At 47.4% G+C, this 19,051-nt stretch overlaps 1 protein-coding gene, 1 non-coding gene and 1 pseudogene across 11 annotated transcripts in view; 1 reads left to right on the forward strand and 2 right to left on the reverse strand.

Annotated features, from left to right (window-relative positions):
- Nucleotides 1-556: 556 nt before the first annotated feature.
- Nucleotides 557-631, reverse strand: TRNAS-GGA (transfer RNA serine (anticodon GGA)). The gene has a single exon. It is a non-coding gene; the product is annotated as a tRNA-Ser (tRNA).
- A 10,691-nt stretch (nt 632-11,322) lies between these two features.
- On the forward strand, nt 11,323-11,499 carry LOC126516961 (U2 spliceosomal RNA; annotated as a pseudogene).
- A 1,527-nt stretch (nt 11,500-13,026) lies between these two features.
- Nucleotides 13,027-19,051, reverse strand: part of LOC126516459 (bromodomain-containing protein 3-like) — a 159,913-nt gene continuing 153,888 nt past the window's right edge. For all 10 annotated transcript variants that reach the window (XM_055063937.2, XM_055063936.2, XM_055063934.2 and 7 more), the window contains one exon: nt 13,027-15,457. In XM_055063937.2, the coding sequence (XP_054919912.2) occupies nt 15,392-15,457 (66 nt within the window). In that variant the 3' untranslated portion in view covers nt 13,027-15,391. The remainder of the gene's footprint in view (nt 15,458-19,051) is intronic.

The following is a 19,051-nucleotide window of genomic DNA, read 5'->3' on the forward strand; positions in this document are numbered from 1 at the left end:
CTTGCGTTGCCTTCCACGCTGCGCTCGCTACTGTTATTGGTTTAATATACCATTACTGGTTTAACAATACAGATATATTATTAATACATTATTTTTAGTGCGACAGCTGAAAACATGCGCAAAGTGTAGTGTGGCGTTGGACGTGAAACAGAAGTCTATTCATGTCGCCAATACTCGATGTGGCAATCTCATGGTAGCACACACAACTGATGTGTACACACACACTATGACCATGTTGCAAAAACAGAGACCACTCAACAAGATATCAGGGGAGGGAGTCCGCCTATATCATACTGTATTGAGCCAACCGTATCATGCTTGAGTTGTTTATGATACCGCACGTATTCCAACTATGGTTTCGGTGATGTGAATAGTCTCCTCCTTCATATACAAAATAGTGCTACACTTGGAGTACATTTTAAACCAGCTGCACAAAATGTGATGTAATAATTACTTAATAAAGGGAAAATCAGACATCCACCCGTTCGTAGCAATTGCTACAAAGCAAACCCATACGTGTTCCTCGAAAGAAAAGCCTCAGGGTTGAAGAAAAATTTGTCCTGGTCCGGGACTCGAACCCGGGACCACCGCCTTTCCGGGGCAGCCGCTCTACCATCTGAGCTAACCAGGCGGCTAGCAGACGGCAGGGTGAAGTCGAATTTGTCAACAACACGAAGCACAGGCAAGTGTTTGACGTAGTAGTTCTGCAGAACCCGCAAGGTGGAGATAAGTAATTATTAAAGGGAAAATCAGACATTCAACCATTTGTAGCAATTGCTACAAAGGCAATTGCTACAATTGCTACAAGTTTTTCTCTTTATTAATTACTTCTCTCCACCTTGCGATTTTCCGCAGAACTACTACGTCAAACACTTGCCTGTGCTTCGTGTTGTCGACAAATTCGACTTCGCCCTGCCATCTGCTAGCCGCCTGGTTAGCTCAGATGGTAGAGCGGCTGCCCCGGAAAGGCGGTGGTGCCGGGTTTGAGTCCCGGACCAGGACAAGTTTTTCTTCCAACTCTGAGGCTTTTCTTTCGAGGAACCTGTATGGGTTTCCTTTGTAGCAATTGCTACGAATGGGTGGATGTCTGATTTTCCCTTTATTAATTACTTCTCTCCACCTTGCAGATTTCCTCAGAACTACTACGTCTAATAATTATTTGTGCTGCTCAAGAAATTGTGGTCCCAGTTGTCCGTAAAAGATTGCAACACAGTATTCCAGGGTGAAAATCAAGCCTTTCCGGTTAGCAGAAATGGTGGGCCTCCTAATCAAAACATGGCTCCAGGGTCCACAACGAGCTTTTTGTGGTAGGCCAGCCACAGTTGAGTTGCAAAACCAATTGGTAACTTTTGAAAGCACTACACATCAGTTTTGCGTCAGTGTGACAATGGTATAGCTTTTGCAGCCATGGTTTAGGCAAAATAAGTTGTTTAGAACATTGGTTACTGGAGCAATATATTCAAGAGAATATTGTGAATGTGCCTTTGCTGCCTTTCAAGCTTACAATTCCATCGAAGTATTATCCTGTTCTTTCTCTGCACTGTTTGCCCCCCCCCCCCCCCCTTCATTTGAAAATAAAGTCTACTATATTTAGTGATGCACTCAAAAAAAAAAAAAGCTCACTGGTTCCTGTACCTATTTTACAAACATTTGAATAACCATTTGAACAAGACAACTTGTTATTTTTGGTGCATCTATAATTAACATTTCTAAATTCTCTGTAAGGAAGTTGCATTTACTAAGGATCCACTCTATTAGTCATATTCATAGCAACCATACTGAATCACATAGATATTTATGAAATAAACTGATTTTTTTTTTACTGCTCCCTTAAGCATCTATGAGCAATTATGCAAGGTTGTGTCTATGCAGAGACAGGAAACATCCTTTCTGCATGCTGTTTTCGCTTCATTAAAATGCACTCTCCAAACACTTGCATTTACATCTGCTGCCTTTAGTACTGCATGCAACGATTTAGAGCGCAGTTTACCCGAGGTGATAGTGGTATTTTACAGCAAAGCTGTATATGGCTAGGGTTCCATGCATTTTTGTTCTCCATGAACAAAAACTATCATCATCAATGACTCATACTCCTGTAAGCATTCATGCTCCCTTAAGCAAGCAAAAAATGCAATGGCTTATAGCCCCGTAAGGCAGAGGCTACAAGCACTCGGCAAATTAAAGCGCACAGTGCTTAAATTTTTTCTAATCATGCATACAACATACAATACAGCATGTCGAAAACTATCATCAATGGCATACCCCTGTGAGCAATGGCTCATGGCTGCTTACGGGGCGGGGGGGGGGGGGGAAGCAAGCAAAAAATGCAATGACTCATAGTCCCGTAAGGTTCATGGCTATTCAATTTGCCTAAATTAGCTGCGATGACACTACCCCTGTTGTCATCGATTTCAACATGGATGTGCCGGTACCGAAAAGGGAGCAGTTTACGCAGTCCTTGTTGCAGACATATCCCTAGCAATGCCACATCGATCCGGCCCAACCGAATACCCAGCGGCGTACGTGCATCGATTTGACATTATCAAAGAATGTGATTGCAGTTGCGAGTGAAATAATGACCACCGATCAAGACAATAAGAGTGTGCGTACCTTTCGTCACGATGACCACCCATCAAGACAATGAGTTCGTACCTTCGTTCAAAATTATGTGTCACCTCCATGTCGTGTGCTAAACAGTTTCACTGGTCAACCACCTTCACAGAGTGGAATGGCTCATGATATTTATTGGCTGTATTTTCTTGTGGAAATGGCATATGTGGTTTTCTGCATATGAATCATGCATTTTCATAGCAGTACAAGTCTACTGCACATAAGATGCACATGCAGTGGAACCTACTCCTGGCCTGCAGAACAAGAGAAATAGAATCGTACATCTGCTGTGCTATTTCAGACAGACATGCTTATCAAGTGCACTGCTATATCCGCCATGCATGGTATAGTATGCTAATGCCGATCCACTAGTATCACAAAACAATCGTCCTTTCCGACTCTAAAAATGTATAACTATTTACAGGCATGGTGCTCGAACTTTGAGAATCGCTGAACAAAATGAGTGGACTGCAATGCCTTATGTGCCCTTAGTGTGTGCTTAGACTGAACTGCTACCCTTGTTTAAGCTGTATTAAATTTTTTTTTTTTAAATAAAGGGGCATAATGTAAAGTCACTTGTTCTGCTGCAGATGCGTAGAGGCAGATGCCATACTTTGTATGAAAGCCCCCAATAATGTTTCGTCAGCAACTTTGGTACATATTAAAGCTGGTTAGTGCCGATGCCATTTGATCCCTAGAAATGCATATACTTGCACGAGCTTAGGTGAAAACCGTTTTCAGTTTACAAGGAGTGAAGAACACTCCGTTTCTTTGTGAACATTGGGAAAACTATTTCTGTACTGGCGTTATGTATTCACAAAAAGTATTTAGTTTCACTGTATTTGTTACTTCTTTAAATGATTATCAATTCGATATTTGTGCAATATTACAGTGGCATGAAATCAAGGGCTTGACAACAACTCATCTGCTTGGGAATCAACTCGTCACAAGATGCTGACCACAGTCAAAGTGAAAATTTTACTATGGTCGTTGCCTTTCTTGCGCTTTTGTAGCAACAGGTAAAATAAGAATTCAACCTTCCAAGATTGTAAACATGGTAAGTAGAGCTAACTAAAGCGCCTGCGAAGCTTCAACAAGCCTGGATGTTGAATGTCTACACCGCAACTACAGCAGTGCTTCCCAAGATGGCTAGTAGCCGTAAGTGGAGAGAGCATTAGCTGAGCTAACAGCTGGCTTGTAGAGGTCTAGGTCTAGAGTAGAGCTTACAAAAGATGGCTACTAGCTGTGGCCTTAGATCAAGCTGGAAGGTAGGCGTCTACTAGCTAGCTGTGTGCCTCCTGGGTACTTCTAAGTGATGAATGGCATGCGCCTTATCAGCGTGACATAGCATTCTCGACAAGAAAGTAGCGAGCACAGCGTTTTCAAGAAAGGAAACGTAAGCAAGGCAAACAATTATTGTCGTGGGACAAATATACACCCCAAAGGGTGCAACTGTTTCAAGAGTATAATAGCTCTGGCAGCAGTTAAGGTAAAAACGTGCTTAGATGGGTTCCAATCGCTTACCTTGCGTCACTGTCTTTCCCAGACAGCTGAATTCTCCTGTAAAAGTATGTCAGCCCTTGGGATAGCCTGTTTCCAAGCTGCCAATTTGTCTTTGGATGCTGACGCACGGAAAGCGACACTTTTTATATTAACAATTTGTACCCTAAATCGCATTTTGGCACAAAACACCATCCCCGAGTTCTTTTTTGTTGATGGCATTCTTGACTAGGCACGCTAACACTAGGGAACTTGCAAAACCACGTGGAACGCCAACAAAATTGCGATGCAACTGCTGCGCACATGCCGTCTCCGCACCTTGTTCACCGTGCCCCTGACCGCCGCGCCCTATCGGAGTGATTACACTTGTCCGCGTCTTTTTTGTTAGGCTCTGAATTTTACTTAATACCATATGAGCCAACTAGCCCAGCAACCAGTCAAGCTTGTTAATATATACTCTAGCCACCATACTATGGACTTCTATGGAAGCTTTGCTACCAGGTGTATTTATTTCCTCAGTTGTTCATGAGCACTTGTGGCGTTCAGTCTTGTCCATGTCTTTTTTGTTAAAGGGCCCTTGAAACGGTTCGGACAAATTTTGTAGACGCGTAGGGTAAAGCTTAAGTAGAACATTCGCACCACAAATCAAGTGAAGCGTTACGTATTAATGGAGCTACAAGCGATTACAAGTTACCCTCCTCCCTAGCCATGCTTTTCCTCCTCAACTCGATCGCCGAGCGATTGGGACTAAGCTCCGCCTTCACTGATTCTGCGTCACTATGCAGCGTCACATCGTCCACTTCCGGTTGTTTTGGAGCCCGCCCCCGCCTGCGCGAAGCCTCTCCGCTAGCTGCTTGGCCGTCGATCCCGAGCGAGAGCTATCGAAGCAGCGTGCGTTGTGAGCATTCTGTTGTAACGCCGAACGTGTCTGGTATTCCGGTAATTACACACTAGCTGAACGTTTCGACGGAACGGTTGAGAGATAAACTCAAGCTCATGAAGGAACTTCAGTGCAGACGTACGTGAGCTGCCTGATCGGTCTCCACGGTCCAGCCACCCGTTGGTGCAGAGCTTAACCAGCCAAAGAAAGAGCTGATATTGCTCTAACCAAGTGTAAAACATTTTAAACATTTACAAAAACATCGTGTTAACGATTACGCTCCTGCGAAAAATTTACACCAGCAGCAAAGAAGAATACACTACGTTACTGCTACTGTGTCTGGTTGAGCTCAATGCCATCAGGTGGCTGCATCATTCAGACCATTCACATTTGCGCTTCTGTTCATTCCATGAAACGACACACAAGGGGACACGGCCAGGCCCTGTCCCCTTGCGCTGGCATTTACCCTAGTACCAGACTCGCGAAACGCTATTGCGTTAGTAATCTTCCAGTGTAAAGTGACGGCTGCAATCGCGCAAATCCTGGCGCCGATCGGATGCTGGCAGTCCAATGCTCCGCAGCCAGTCCGCTCGTCTAGTGGCTTGCAGAGGGTCACGATGTCGCAGCTTGACATATTGCCAGTCGCAACACGTTTGCAGTCCACAACGCAACAAATTTGAATCGTAGCGCTTGCAAAAAGACAGACCGACACTGACGGCGGAGCTCTCGTCAAAGACGGAGCACGTTGTAACACAAGCAGACAACACTTCTGTGTGCCGGAAGAGCTTAAGTGTACTGCAAAATTTTTCTTGTGCATTCTCTTTACGTTACTTCTTTTTATAAAAACAAATTAACTAACATTCCAACTATTAAGAACATCATTTGTTTACCATAAAGTTCGAAAAATTATCGATCATGCGCCCTGGTCAGCCAATCGGATAGCTCGCCCCACTGACGTCATATGGGTGATTTCCGTCATATGGGTAGCGGCAGCTTAAAATTCCGCCAAGCAGTGTGCTGCGATTGGCAGCGACGTGCATCTTTAAAACCTTTTAATAAATTACACGCTTTATGCGGAGCACTTAGATGTGTCAATTAATGATCAGAAGGACCTACTCTAACGACTCAGTGCGTTTGTAGAAAATCGTCAAAACCGTTTCAGGGTCCCTTTAAGCTCTTAATTTTACTTCATACCATATGAACCAACTAGCCCAGCAACAAGTCGACCTTGTTAATATATATGTGGCAGAGATGCAATGCATAGCGTTCAGTGGCTACCATGTGTGCCGCACATGTTCACTGCCAACACTCACAATAGACATTGGGCAGCTCACATAGCTAACTTTAGCCAAGTGTAGTATAGTGTCGCCCCCTGTCAGATCTGTGTCATCGCACATGTATGTTTTGTAATTGCTTAGCTAGATGGCGTACCCCCCTTCTGTCATGTGACAAGCTTGGACCAATCGGGAGGTGTCATCTAGCATGTGAAGCCTTTATAAGTAATAAACAGCCGCAGGTCGGCGGAGTCTTCGTTCCGGTTTTCAGCGGGAGCAGTTAGCTCCGTGTCTTCTTCACTGCGCCGGCGCTAGCCGCGCGTTCGCCCGTCGGGGCCCCCCGCTTGCCTGCCGCTGCCGACACAACATCTTTTGGCGACGAGGATGGGATTCCCGCAGCGGTTCCGACCGAAGCCCCGGGAAACCAACGAGCTTCGTAAGTGAAGCGACCCTTCCCGTGTCCGCACGGCAGGCAAACGCCGCCGACGCACTTGGCGTCGCGAGGCTTCCGAGCCTAGGCCTTCTCGCCCCCTTTGTTCTTCCTTGCCCCATTCCTGCTGCGAGCTCCGGCTTGTTTTCTGCACTGTCTCCTGCACGCTACCGGGCATGGCGTCTTTTACGGCGAACCTTCCCGTTTTTCTTGAAGTGCCCGGCCCACCGTTAATCCCTTGGTACCGCTGGAAAAAAATTTTTCAGGCCCACCTCGAAGCGGCCGGCGGTGGCGACTGGACGGACGCGCGACGAGCGTCCGCGCTCGTCAGCGCTCTCGGGCGTGAGGGACAACGGAAGTACTTCGCAGACGAGGAGCAGGAAGCAGCAAGGCAGTTAACCGGCGCAGCGTCACCGTCAAGTGAAGCAGCAAGGCAGTCGACCGGCGCAGCGTCAACGTCAAGTGATGCGGTCCCGCCAGCGTCAGAGTTTCCGAGACTCTTGGAGCGGCTTGACCGGCTGTTCGCCGCGTCAACAAATGTCCTGGCGGAACGGCACGAATTCACCAGTCGGAAGCAGTTCGACGGAGAAGGATTCCTGGAATTCGTGACCGCATTGAAGGAGAAGGCGGTACAGTGCAACTTCGGCACAGCCTACAACGAGCGCGTCCGAGACCAGATAATACATGGCGTAGCGAACGTCAGCGTTCGCGAAAAGTTGCTGGCTCATGGCGAAACCCTGTCCCTGGACAAGGCAGAAGAAATTGGACGCTCGTTAGAAGCCTTGCATCGAGCGAACCGCGCGTTCGGCTCCGAAAATGTACGAAGAATCGAGGCATCTCAACTTGGCGTTCCGTCGACGGGCCAAGATGGCCGACTTCTTCCGGGGAGCCGCCAAGATGGTCGACTTCTTCCGAGAAGCCGCCGAGACGACCGACTTCTTCCGAGAAGCCGCCGAGAGGGCAGACTTCTTCCGAGAAGCCGCCGAGAGGGCAGACTTCTTCCGGGAAGCCGCCGAGAGGGCCGACATTTCGCACATGGCTCCTCCGGGAACCGTGGTGCATGCGATCGGTGTGGCAGCACGAAGCATATTGCTACGTACAGGAATTGTCCAGCAAGGAACCGGCGGTGCAACGCCTGCCACACGTTGGGCCATTTTGCATCAGTATGCCGAAAAACCCGTACTGTTCAACACGTCTCTTCCGCAGAGACGCTGTCTTCAACTTCCGCAGGGCAGCCGTCCGCGTCTGTCTTGACGGTAAGCGCTTTTGAAACTAAAAAAGATTTGGAAGTTCCAGTCGTAGTGAACGGCGTCTCCATGCGACTGCCGGTGGATACGGGAGCGTCTGTCTCATTGATGACGGCCGAAGATTTTGGAAAGCACTTTAGTCGACAGCACAGACTGTCACAAACAGTGGACTTGAAAAATTTCTCCAAGCAACGCATTGACATTCAAGGCCTGTTTCAAGCCACTGTCCAGTTTTTCCAAAGGTCATGCTCCGTCACGTTCCACGTAACGACTACAGGAACATCACTGCTGGGTTTAGACGCCATCCAACGCTTGGGCATACAGATCGACGGTACGTCGCTGCCATGTCGTCTACCATCGCTTCCTTCAGTACAGAGCCCCACAGGTGTGCCTCCGGGTTTTGATCACCTTTCCAGTGACGAGTTGGGCCTCGTCAACAACTTTGTGCACCGAATTCATCGGCAGCAAGATGCGAAACCAGTATCTTCAAAGTTGCGCCGACTACCCCTGGCTCTCCGTGACCAGGTCACACATGAATTGCGACGTCTCGAGGACTGCGACGTCATCGAGCGCGTCGAGGCTACTGAGTGGGTGTCTCCACTCGTGGTGGTGCGCAAGAAGGATGGAACCATGCGGCTCTGTGTAGATCTACGAGAACAGGACAGTCTTATGTCTCAAGTGCAAGAAAGGGTCTTGCAGAAACAGTCGCAGACTAAACAGTACGTAGACAAACGTAGAGGTGCTCAGGCAACTCGTGTCAAGGTGGGAGACACCGTCAGAATAAGATTTAACAGGAAAGGATTCTTTAAGTACAGTAAACCTCGTAAAGTCAAGGCCCAGATAGGACCATCTACTTTTCTACTCGGTGATGGGCAAACGTGGCATGTGTCTAAGTTAACCGTAGTGATGAAGGATCCAGCAGGTAGTACATTGTGTACAAGTGATAAAGATTTTTTGTACTCGTATTCAAACCTGGATAGTCATTCCGATGACTCGTCTGTAGTGACATCGTCCTTTCATAGGCATCAGTTAAGTAGTTCGTCTGACTGTATCACTTCCGAGTCTACACAGTCAGCAGTCGTCTCTGATTCCGTTGGGGAATTGGTAGCCTCCCAGGACTTGTTGGGACTTCGAGAGGAGCTTCCTGGGCAACCCTCTCCAGCTTTGAGCGACAACCACATTCAGTTTTCCAACCAGGGGGAGGTAAATAGTAGTGGGACGACTGGGTCTTTAAAGTCGACCGATACGCGTCGCAACCCCCTAAGTTCTTCTGAAGTACGCACGCGTCCTCATCGTGACAGAAAACTGCCTCCGTGGCTCGATGATTTTGTTTCTGTAGTGTAGAGCGTATTTACGTCTTCGAAATGCCACGGCTAGGGGCCTCGTTGTGACATTTAGCAGACAGTCCACATGTTTCATTAACACAGGTATAAAATGTGCTCCTTGTTGCGGTGCAGTGAGTTTTGTGCCGTGTTTCTTGTTGGACTTTATTTGAGTGACTGCCTGTGTTTTGGTGCCCAAGACTGGTGCACGTGTATGTGAACTTGGGCAAGGACGGACTGAAATTGTTGTGGACTTAAGTGCGTGCTTTGTGTGCGACTGGTGCGCGTGTGTGAACGTGGGGGTGAACGAACTGAATTTGTCCTTGGACTTAAGTGCGCGTCATGTGTGCACGTTTCACTGTATGCTTACTTTGTTTCCAGGGGGGGATGATGTAGTATAGTGTCGCCCCCTGTCAGATCTGTGTCATCGCACATGTATGTTTTGTAATTGCTTAGCTAGATGGCGTACCCCCTTTCTGTCATGTGACAAGCTTGGACCAATCGGGAGGTGTCATCTAGCATGTGAAGCCTTTATAAGTAATAAACAGCCGCAGGTCGGCGGAGTCTTCGTTCCGGTTTTCAGCGGGAGCAGTTAGCTCCGTGTCTTCTTCACTGCGCCGGCGCTAGCCGCGCGTTCGCCCGTCGGGGCCCCCCGCTTGCCTGCCGCTGCCGACACAACACCAAGCTGTTAGAAGAAACACGGTCCAAGATGCAATTATAACACCTATGGCATTCTATCGTCAGAGGTCCAATGATGGAACACTGTAGGTCTTATAATTTTGTCTTGCAGTGTTTTTTTTTTCTTTTTTTCTAACAGCTTGGTTAAAATTACCTAGGGCACCCTACATATGTACATGGGGATAGATTCGTGATCATTTGCAGTAGTAGTTGCAATAAGACATTGCAACTTTCACACAGACTCTGCGTGACACATTACAAGCTTGGAAAGTCACAGTATACTGCTGATAAACAAGTAATTACATACAGACTAAGTCCTATGCCGTGATTACATGTCTGACTAACGCCCCAAGGACATCTAAAAAAAAGAGATCCAGCTGGGGCACCCTCTTTCGGTGTTTCACTTTGCGAGCTTTTCAGGATCATTCTGGTACATGCAGGGAACATCCCAGCAGGTATATCTGTTAGACAACCCTAGGTTGCTGGTCTCTTCTGGGATGCGACATGCTTCCAAAAGGCTTCTTTCACCCTGCTTCCCACTGTTGCCCATGTTCTCAGGTCTCATCCCTCCTGTCCCCAAGAAAAATGTCCTCGGTCAAAAGTTCTTGCTCCTTTTCCTCGCTGGCAGTAGTGGAGATAGTGTCCTTGCACAAAGCTTCTATATCTGCACTATAGCCTTAGACCAGAAAGCAGACGCCGGCTGCTGCAAAGCTCGACCTGGCACAGCACACTTACGGAGTCTTGGTCATTTCGAAGCACTCTAGACCGCTCTCACGAGCAGCATTGTCTTTGACTGGTTGAAAGGGAGCGCGTGCCTTGCATTTGGCTGGTACTTTTCAATCACTCTCCTTCCCCATAGAGTGCTCTCAGATGCTGCGAGCACTGTCATCGGAGCAGCCATTAAGATTGAGAATATTTACTTTCACGTCATCACAATACAGCGTCACCGCTGTTGGCGACGGTTCACCGTAATGCAGGCAACTGAATGCTGATGTCTCAACAAACGTTTGTCACAACGGCATATACGCAGTTTTCCCCGGCAGCACCGATGGCTTTGGCTAAAGCGCCTCCATATTACTAGCGCTGCCATCAGTTAAGCAAAAAATCATGAGCCATTCCACTCTGTGAAGGTGGATGACCAGCGAAGCTGTTTAGTATATGACACAGAGGTGACACATAATTTTCAACATGGGTACGGACTCATTTACCGTGATTTTTATATACATTCGCGTGGACGACGGGACCGACGCCCCTAGGAGCCAGAGGAAACTATTATAGACACACGTGACATTTTGACGGGACCTGCACCACGAGAGTGGAAGGAAAGGAGATACGCAGTCGCTTGGAATGTCGACAGAGAGAGGGTGGTGCGAATGTAGACATGGCCGACGCGGGTCAAAGTGTAGTATCTGTTATCAGCTTAGTATCTGATAAGGGTTATATTTGGACCCAAGATATTAAACTTATTTTTACAAGTTGGTGGAGTGCTTCAAGCCTGTTTCATCTTTGCTGTGGGTCGGCCCGGTATCGCACTATCTTTGGGATCAGCCTACAGTTCTTGGTCTACGGATACCGATCCGCTGGAAACTAACCATATACAGCTTCACTGTAAAAACGCAGTGCCATGGTCCCCATTGCAGCCATGGTTAGGGTGTTCACTTTGGCTTCGGGAGGTGGTTCGTTCAAAACCCGCCACCAGAGACCCAACCGGACCTTAAGACCTTGGCCTGGCACCTGGCTTGCCTTCTAGGGTGTGTCTGGGAGAGGCCTCGTAAACCACGCTTTGGGCTCAATAGTTTCGAACAGTTCCAGCCTGAAAAGTGGTCCTCAATACTGCTGTCGCGTGATTCACAGATTCTTCTGTGGCGTTTCCACCTTTGGGTGGTCCTTCGTCCCCTTGCTTCATCGAGTGCCATGAACGAAAGGATTCCTTAATCCTGCACTATCGTCGCTGCCCTGGCAGACTTTCTGCAGTGGCCATCTGACAGGAATAAAGGAGCCTAGCGGTCACGAGCCACCAACTTCCCAATAGGTGGGTGTCCTTCCAAGTGTCTGGAGCTCACATAGATTCCGAGCACCAGGCCAGGAGTGCGCTTGTACCCATTTTACCAGTAGCACCCAGTGACAGCACTCGTCTGCCTTCCACAGCTGTGGCAGATTATTTCACTAAAGCTATCATAGGGACAAGGGGCATCCAGAGACCCTCGCAAATATCTATAGGGCCTCCTTTTGAGTTGAGAACAATTACAAAAAACAGCCTCAGGTTGTGGTACATCTCTACCCATTATAAAAAAACAGCGGGTTTCTGGTGGCACCAGGATTGGAACCCAATACCTCCTGCACAAGAGGCAGCCGCTGTACCATTTCACCACCATCTTAAAGGGACTGAAAAGTGGCCAGAATGTGTTTCGAGACGGTGATGGAAATGAAATGACCACGATTTATAATGACAGAATCCAGCACACTGTTTGCGATTTAAGTAGGAATTATAAATTGGCAGAGTTACAGTTAAATGGCAAACTTGCATCTGATGGCTGATGGCAGCCGAACTGATGACAGCTGAACATTCTTGTGACACGACAGAAGAGCAGACGATATGCCCACATGCAGTGGCGGACGACAAACGATGCTGCCTGTGTGCGATACCACCTAGCGGCTAAATAAAAAGAATGAGACTATTCGATTGTTTTAACTTTCACACAACTTTTGCTCAGCAAATTATATGTTACGAGAGCAGAAGTTTTTTAGCACAAGACTTGTGTAAGTGCTGGAGACATTATGTTGTTAATGTATCATACCCAACCCAACCGATTGACGGTGAAATCCTGCAGGGGCTGCACCTGCTCATCCATTCTCACACATTTTGCGCAGCACACTACCGGCTCAGTGATGTAGGAGGCGAAGCAAGCTGCTTGTGCGATTGCACCAACACCCACAACTGCGTAGGCTTGGCAGCCTTCTTGAGTGTAGCTTGGCAATACTTGGCCACGTACGCATTTTGTTTCTAAGAGGCACTTGCGAAACACTATGCAACAATGAAGGATGGCGCCAGGCCAGAGAACAGAATAACACAGTACACTTGAAAGTTGCCGCTGCTTTTGTATTTTAAAAACTTTCCACAATTCTTTCAGACATCCAGAGAGAGAAGAGCAGGAAACAGCAGTTTGCCTCCATTGCCTCAATGCAGTGGACACTCGTATTTACAGGGGAATAAAAAAAAAGGACAAGCAAATAGAAACATATTTATATATATATGTTATGTATATATATATATAGATATCTATATATATATATATATATATATCCTCTAGGTTGTTACAACCACAGCAAAATAAATAGGTCCTGAAAAGAAAGCATGCACACGTAGCTTATGTACAAATCTGTCAAATATGCACCGCTTAGAACCCTACAGCCCAGCTTGTCACACCTAGCCTACATACATTCCAGGCACAGCACCGCCCCCCCCCCCCCCCCCCCCCTTCCCAAGTCTTTCTTGATGAATGGTACTGCAAAGTCTGCAAGCACGCATACCATAGTTAAATGTTGCGGCCACATTTGTTTGCTACTGCCTGATATGCTCTGAAAAGAGACAGCTTGACTTGTAGCCACAGGCTATCATCCAATTTCCTCCTGCTGCAGGCATGGCAATGCATGTGGATTAAGACCTTGTCAAAATGATGAGCAGTAAAAATCCAATGAGGGTATGTATACCACCACGGGTGCAACAAGACTTGGTGCCTGGAAAGCCTCTCGCACAAGAGAAATGTTGGGTGAGGAAAAAAACACCATGTGAAGGAAATCAACGTGCTGCGCGCGCGCACACGTACACACACACACACACACACACACACACACACCACCCAGGCCTGGGCTTGATATCCTAACATGCACACACATCCACCCACACTTGCCTCTGGATACCAGCTCCAAAACACACCTTGACCTTCCCCAAACATAAAATCAAACCCTTCTTTTACTGAACCAAAGAGCAGTGAGAGTATTGTGGGAAGCAGATGAAACTAAAAACCAAAATGCTGCAGTGACAAGAGATCCCACTTATCAGGATCCAGAGACAAGGACAAAATACCACTGTCTGCAGAATCCACATTTTGTGGCGAAAAAAAAAAAAAAAAAAAAAAAAAAAAAAAAAAAAAAAAAACCGATTATCTTGGCAGGCTGTCAAACATGCCCTCTGGCTTCAGCTATCTGAGTGAAGCCAGTAGTGCTTTGATCGGAGGTCACATGGCGAGCCACCCTTGTGTAGAGCAGGGCTGCAATTACTTACCACGCCGAGCTGGGATAGCTTGCTAAAGGTTTTTGAACAAAGATGAAACACAAATTGCTGCTGTCAACCACAATTTTGATACAGAGATGGCCACACGGATACAGGAGAAACTTCAAGTGCAGTCACGTGAACACAACGTCAGAAAACAATGCACAATTGCAAAAAAAAAAAGAAATGTTCACACATCGCCGATTGTGTGCAATTTGAACTCTGACCATAGTTGCATCACTATGCAGCCATTGCAAAAATAGCCGTTTGCACTAAACATCCAGTGGTGGAAATAACAAGTACAACTTATGAATCACTCCTGCCATGTGCCACTACAATTTTATGCAGATGATCATGTAGCCACTAATTGGGAAAAATTTGAGTGCAATGACAAACATTAACAACAAGCACACTAAACAGCCAATAGCACTACAGTAATGGATGTGAAAATTAGTGCCCAATCTAAAATGTGAAAAAGAAAGTTACACAAGTGACCGTTGTAATGGTTTTCTTTTTGTGGCAGCAGAAATAAAAAACTGTGGATCTAAAGAGAGAGGCTACATGACCATGCAGCCACTGCAAACTCAAAACTACACAGTGCATGAATATCCAGTTAACTTTCCAGACACTCTCACTATGCAGCAAAAGATTTCAAAAAAAGAAAAAAGAACATCTGCAACACAAAAGTTTCTCAACAACCCGCCCGCCAGAAACAAATGCTCCAACACATCTTGTTGTTGCTTGCTACCCGAACAATGCGTGCACACAGCCACCTTTTGGAGACAGTTTTGACAAGCTCCATAAGGATGCTTGTGCATGCCACACGAATATGACAAAGCACACCTCCATGGTATGCCGGGTTGAAACAAAGGGGGCTTGATAACAGCTTGGCCACACACACACGCGCACACAGACAGCGTTGATTGTCCCTATTTACACCATGAGGACTGTCCCATTGCATGAAAGGGTGGCGCTGTTTGCCACTGAGCTAAAGGTGGTTGGCAAAAAGAGGCACCCCCAGAACGGGGTGAAACTTGGCAAGTGTGTCTTGGCCTTGCACAGGATGCTAGGAAACATGGGTGCAGTCTTATATCACAAGTCACCACCACCACTCACGAGGCACAGTCATCGTCATCATGGGGTGGGCCAGTTATGCTCGGTGGTGCTTCCTGGCCAATCACAGCATCTCCTCGAAAGTTGCCATTATGTCACTTTGTCGGTTCATGTCAATCTGGCCAGCCATCTGCAAGGAGCATACAGGTCACCTTGAACACTTGTGCTTTGCAAAAGGTGCTACTGCAGCACACGAGTGAGCAGTGTAGAAATCTTATGTGGCAAGCACGAATTTTTGACAGTAAAGCTCTGTCCACACAATTAAAAAAAAAGAAAGGCTCAGCTAGGTGAGAAGACGCAGACCGAAGCAGCTTGTTGAGACAGTATGCTCAGCTTTCTATTAAAACTTGACCATAACATCTTTTCTCACGAGTGTCATAAAAATGAGCACGAGATGGATTTGCTGATGGCCTAAACACTCCAGTCTGTTCACTTGTAGTTCTTCATCGTAATGACTCATATTAGGCAACACTATAGCATACTCAAGTTTTTTCTGTGCAGAATGATCTACAAAACAATCTTTTGTTCCTGTACATGAAATATTTCGAAGTCTCAAGGCATGATACTCACTTTTATAGATTCAACAACACTTACTTCAAATATTGTAGTTAAACCTTAATATAACGAACTTCAATACAGCGAAATTGTTGATAAAGCAAAGTATTTAACCCTTCGTAACCTCTTGTCTATAGAACACCATGTAATTAGAACCCCAATATAACAAGATGTGTTTGTATGCGATTGAAATAAAACGAAATTTCACTTCCACAGCAAAGGAATGCGGAGACAAATGGAAGCTTCCACGAAAACGCAGATGGTCAAATGATTGAATTACAAGCGGCTGCTTGCAAACGCACCTCTCAAATCACAGGCGGCATGACAAGAGCGACGGCTGAAGCGATGCCGCATCATGTTTCCTTGTAAAGTCCAAGTGCGATAAGATCTTATTTTACTCCTTGCACTTTGTGCTATAGGTGAGAGTGAAAGTGTGTGAGGGTCAGAAAGAAAGATGATGGCTTCATGCACAGGTGCCGCCTCCCTGCGCGAGCAAAGGAAAAGAGGGGGAGAGGAGCGAGCTCATGTGCACAAGTCGTGATTGCTGGCGCGCGTCTCTGCCGTGGCTGTGAGCATGGCTGAGCGCATACGGAGCCGTGCACCCTGCTTTAGAGGTAATCTGCTGCGTGTGCTAAGAGTGCGCATGCCGAGACGGCGTGACATCATGTAAGCTGTCTTCCCACGTGTTTCCCACAAGTTGCATGCGATCACGTTGCAAGCGCCACCGGTGTCGGATTCAGCGGCCAAGCGAGCTATGCCTGCTGGCTCCTAGCCATCGGTAGCTGTCAAGGAAGCAGACACTATGAACGCAGCCTTGCGGAAATGTGTCTACGGTGTATGCATTGACATGCTTATATTGCCATCGTTTGGTTAAAAGATAGCTGCGCAAACACGTTTGCTTTCACTTTTTTTGCGAAGTTAAGCAGTATTCCAGGCGTCCATGCAGGGGCGCTGGCTGGTTCTGGGCGGAGCTACGCGCCGCTCACTCATGCTATTTGTCCCAAATCGTCGTATGGGGCAAGTCAGACACGATGCGCCGTACGACGGATCACACCTAAAATCGCACCACGTGTCTCACGCTAAATAATGCCCCAGCCGCACTAGCGGCAAAATGCGCGCCATGCGAGGGATCGGTCGTGGGTCAATTTTTCACGGCTCGCCATGAGCGGAGGACACCAATAGGTGGCTCCTACAGTGACATACACGCAGAAAACTGGTGTCATGCGGACCTGCCCGACCGCTCTATTCGTACTCGCGTCTGGTTCAGCCCGGCCGCTTGTTTCGCACTATCGTCTGCTGGAGTGAACTTTCGCTCGCGCTTGTTTTCGTTGGCTTGGTTTGGTCTCGTTTGCGCTTGTTTCTTTACAATGACAAGTATAAACTGAGGCGTCCCGATGAAAAGGTAATTGGAGACAGTGCGCCACATCCAATTCTGTATGACAAGACAGACCCCAAATACAAGGACACGAAGGTGACACCCAGTACCTCATTCTCCTTGTTTTTTGAACGCGGTGACGCCACAACAGAAGGGAGCACACCAACATGATGATGATCAGCGGCAACGACTTCGTCATCTTGATAAGACATTACTCGCGTTAAGAACGCAGGACGAAGAACGTAAACACAGCGCTGATCTGTCAGCAGACAAAGGAAAAAGCACGCGAGCACGCAGAGAGATGCAGCGGCGGAGGCCCAGTTCGGCCTTGGCAACTCCACTTCTTAGGTGGCAGAGGTAATTAGCGCCATCCATCACGCTGGTAGGAAAACAAATCCCTCCTGCCCTTCCCCGCAACTATGCTCCCCTCGCACTCCCTCTTAACTCCCTCGTAACTTCCTCACCTTTGACGGTCTCCGCGCCGGCGCCCACTGCTCTTTGAAGTTTAGTTTTCTACTGTTATTGGGAGGCGAGCGTTGGCTGGCGTGGGCAGTTTTGTGGTCCTCGCTCGCTGTGTGCTTGCACGCCGCGATATTTCACGACTCGCACCGTTCATGAATCATGCTATGGTGCACTACTTCAAGAACAAGTCCTTTTAATTCGAACAAATTTTCGGGCCCCTTCAAGTTCTAGTTATATAGATTCGCCTGTATTTATTTTGATAGGTTGCTAGCATGGTCGTCAGCCACGTTGCCTTCTCAAAACAAAAGCTAATAAAGCCTAGTCGATCCAGCCGTCACTGGCCTTGCCCGAAGAACAAGACCAGCCAAGCCAAGCCACAAAGTTCTAAAGGCTGGATCTGCAGTTTGTTGTGCGAGTTCCATGTATGCAGTGTTTCTTTCTTTCTTCTTGTTTTAACAATTCAAGTAGCAACACAGTGGTCCTGGGTCACTTCTTTGGTTATTATTGTGAATTTTCGTCAGTATCATCGAGAAGCTTCAAGTGGCACTAACTCTACCCGCTACAGTCGAACCCACTTATAACGATACCGGTTTTAACAATATATCGGTTATAGCTGCTGCACCATCAACTTTTGTATGTTTTCCATGGTGAAATAACCGGCTTACTACAATGCTGTGATGCTGCATTATCTGTTATAATGATGAAGTTTGGCTGCTGGGTGTCTGAGCCGAAAGGTAGTGAAATGCGAAATCCTTGAAAAGAAAGAAAGAAAACAAGAAATTCAAGCCGCTGCACGATGGGCCGCTGCTCCAACAGCCACCGCGCGCTTATATTCTAGCCATCTCTGCGCGCCTCTCTCCCGTCATCCTTCCCCCCCTCCCAAACACGAATGGACCGTGCCAACTGCGCCGCTCGCAGGCTGCTTGCATGTTGCTCGCTGGCTCCTCACTCCTTGCGGTTCTGCAAACAGCTTAATCGCTCGCGTTGGTCTTCGTTGTTTGCATTGAAATCGTTCCTGGCCACGCAGTTTCTCATCACCGAAACGGAAGATGGCTGATCCGCCCGCTGTTCATTGGCAATGCACGACGTTGCCCGTGAAAAGAAAGCTCACGGCTGTAGATTTGGAAACTAAGTGCTTCTAACCAATGCGGCGATCGTCGCGACCATGCTTGCATCAGATAGCGACGGCAGCAGCAATGGCGCGGTAGGGCAAGCTGCTTCAACGCTGTCCTCACGGGAGGCCCGGCAGATGATTCAGTTGCTCCGGGGCTTCGTTTTCATAAGGAACCTTCCGCTTCACTCTGTGGAGCACCTGGATGCCTCGGAGAAGGA

This window comes from Dermacentor andersoni, chromosome 1 (genome assembly GCF_023375885.2).
Source record: "Dermacentor andersoni chromosome 1, qqDerAnde1_hic_scaffold, whole genome shotgun sequence".
Taxonomy (NCBI): Eukaryota; Metazoa; Arthropoda; class Arachnida; order Ixodida; family Ixodidae; genus Dermacentor; species Dermacentor andersoni.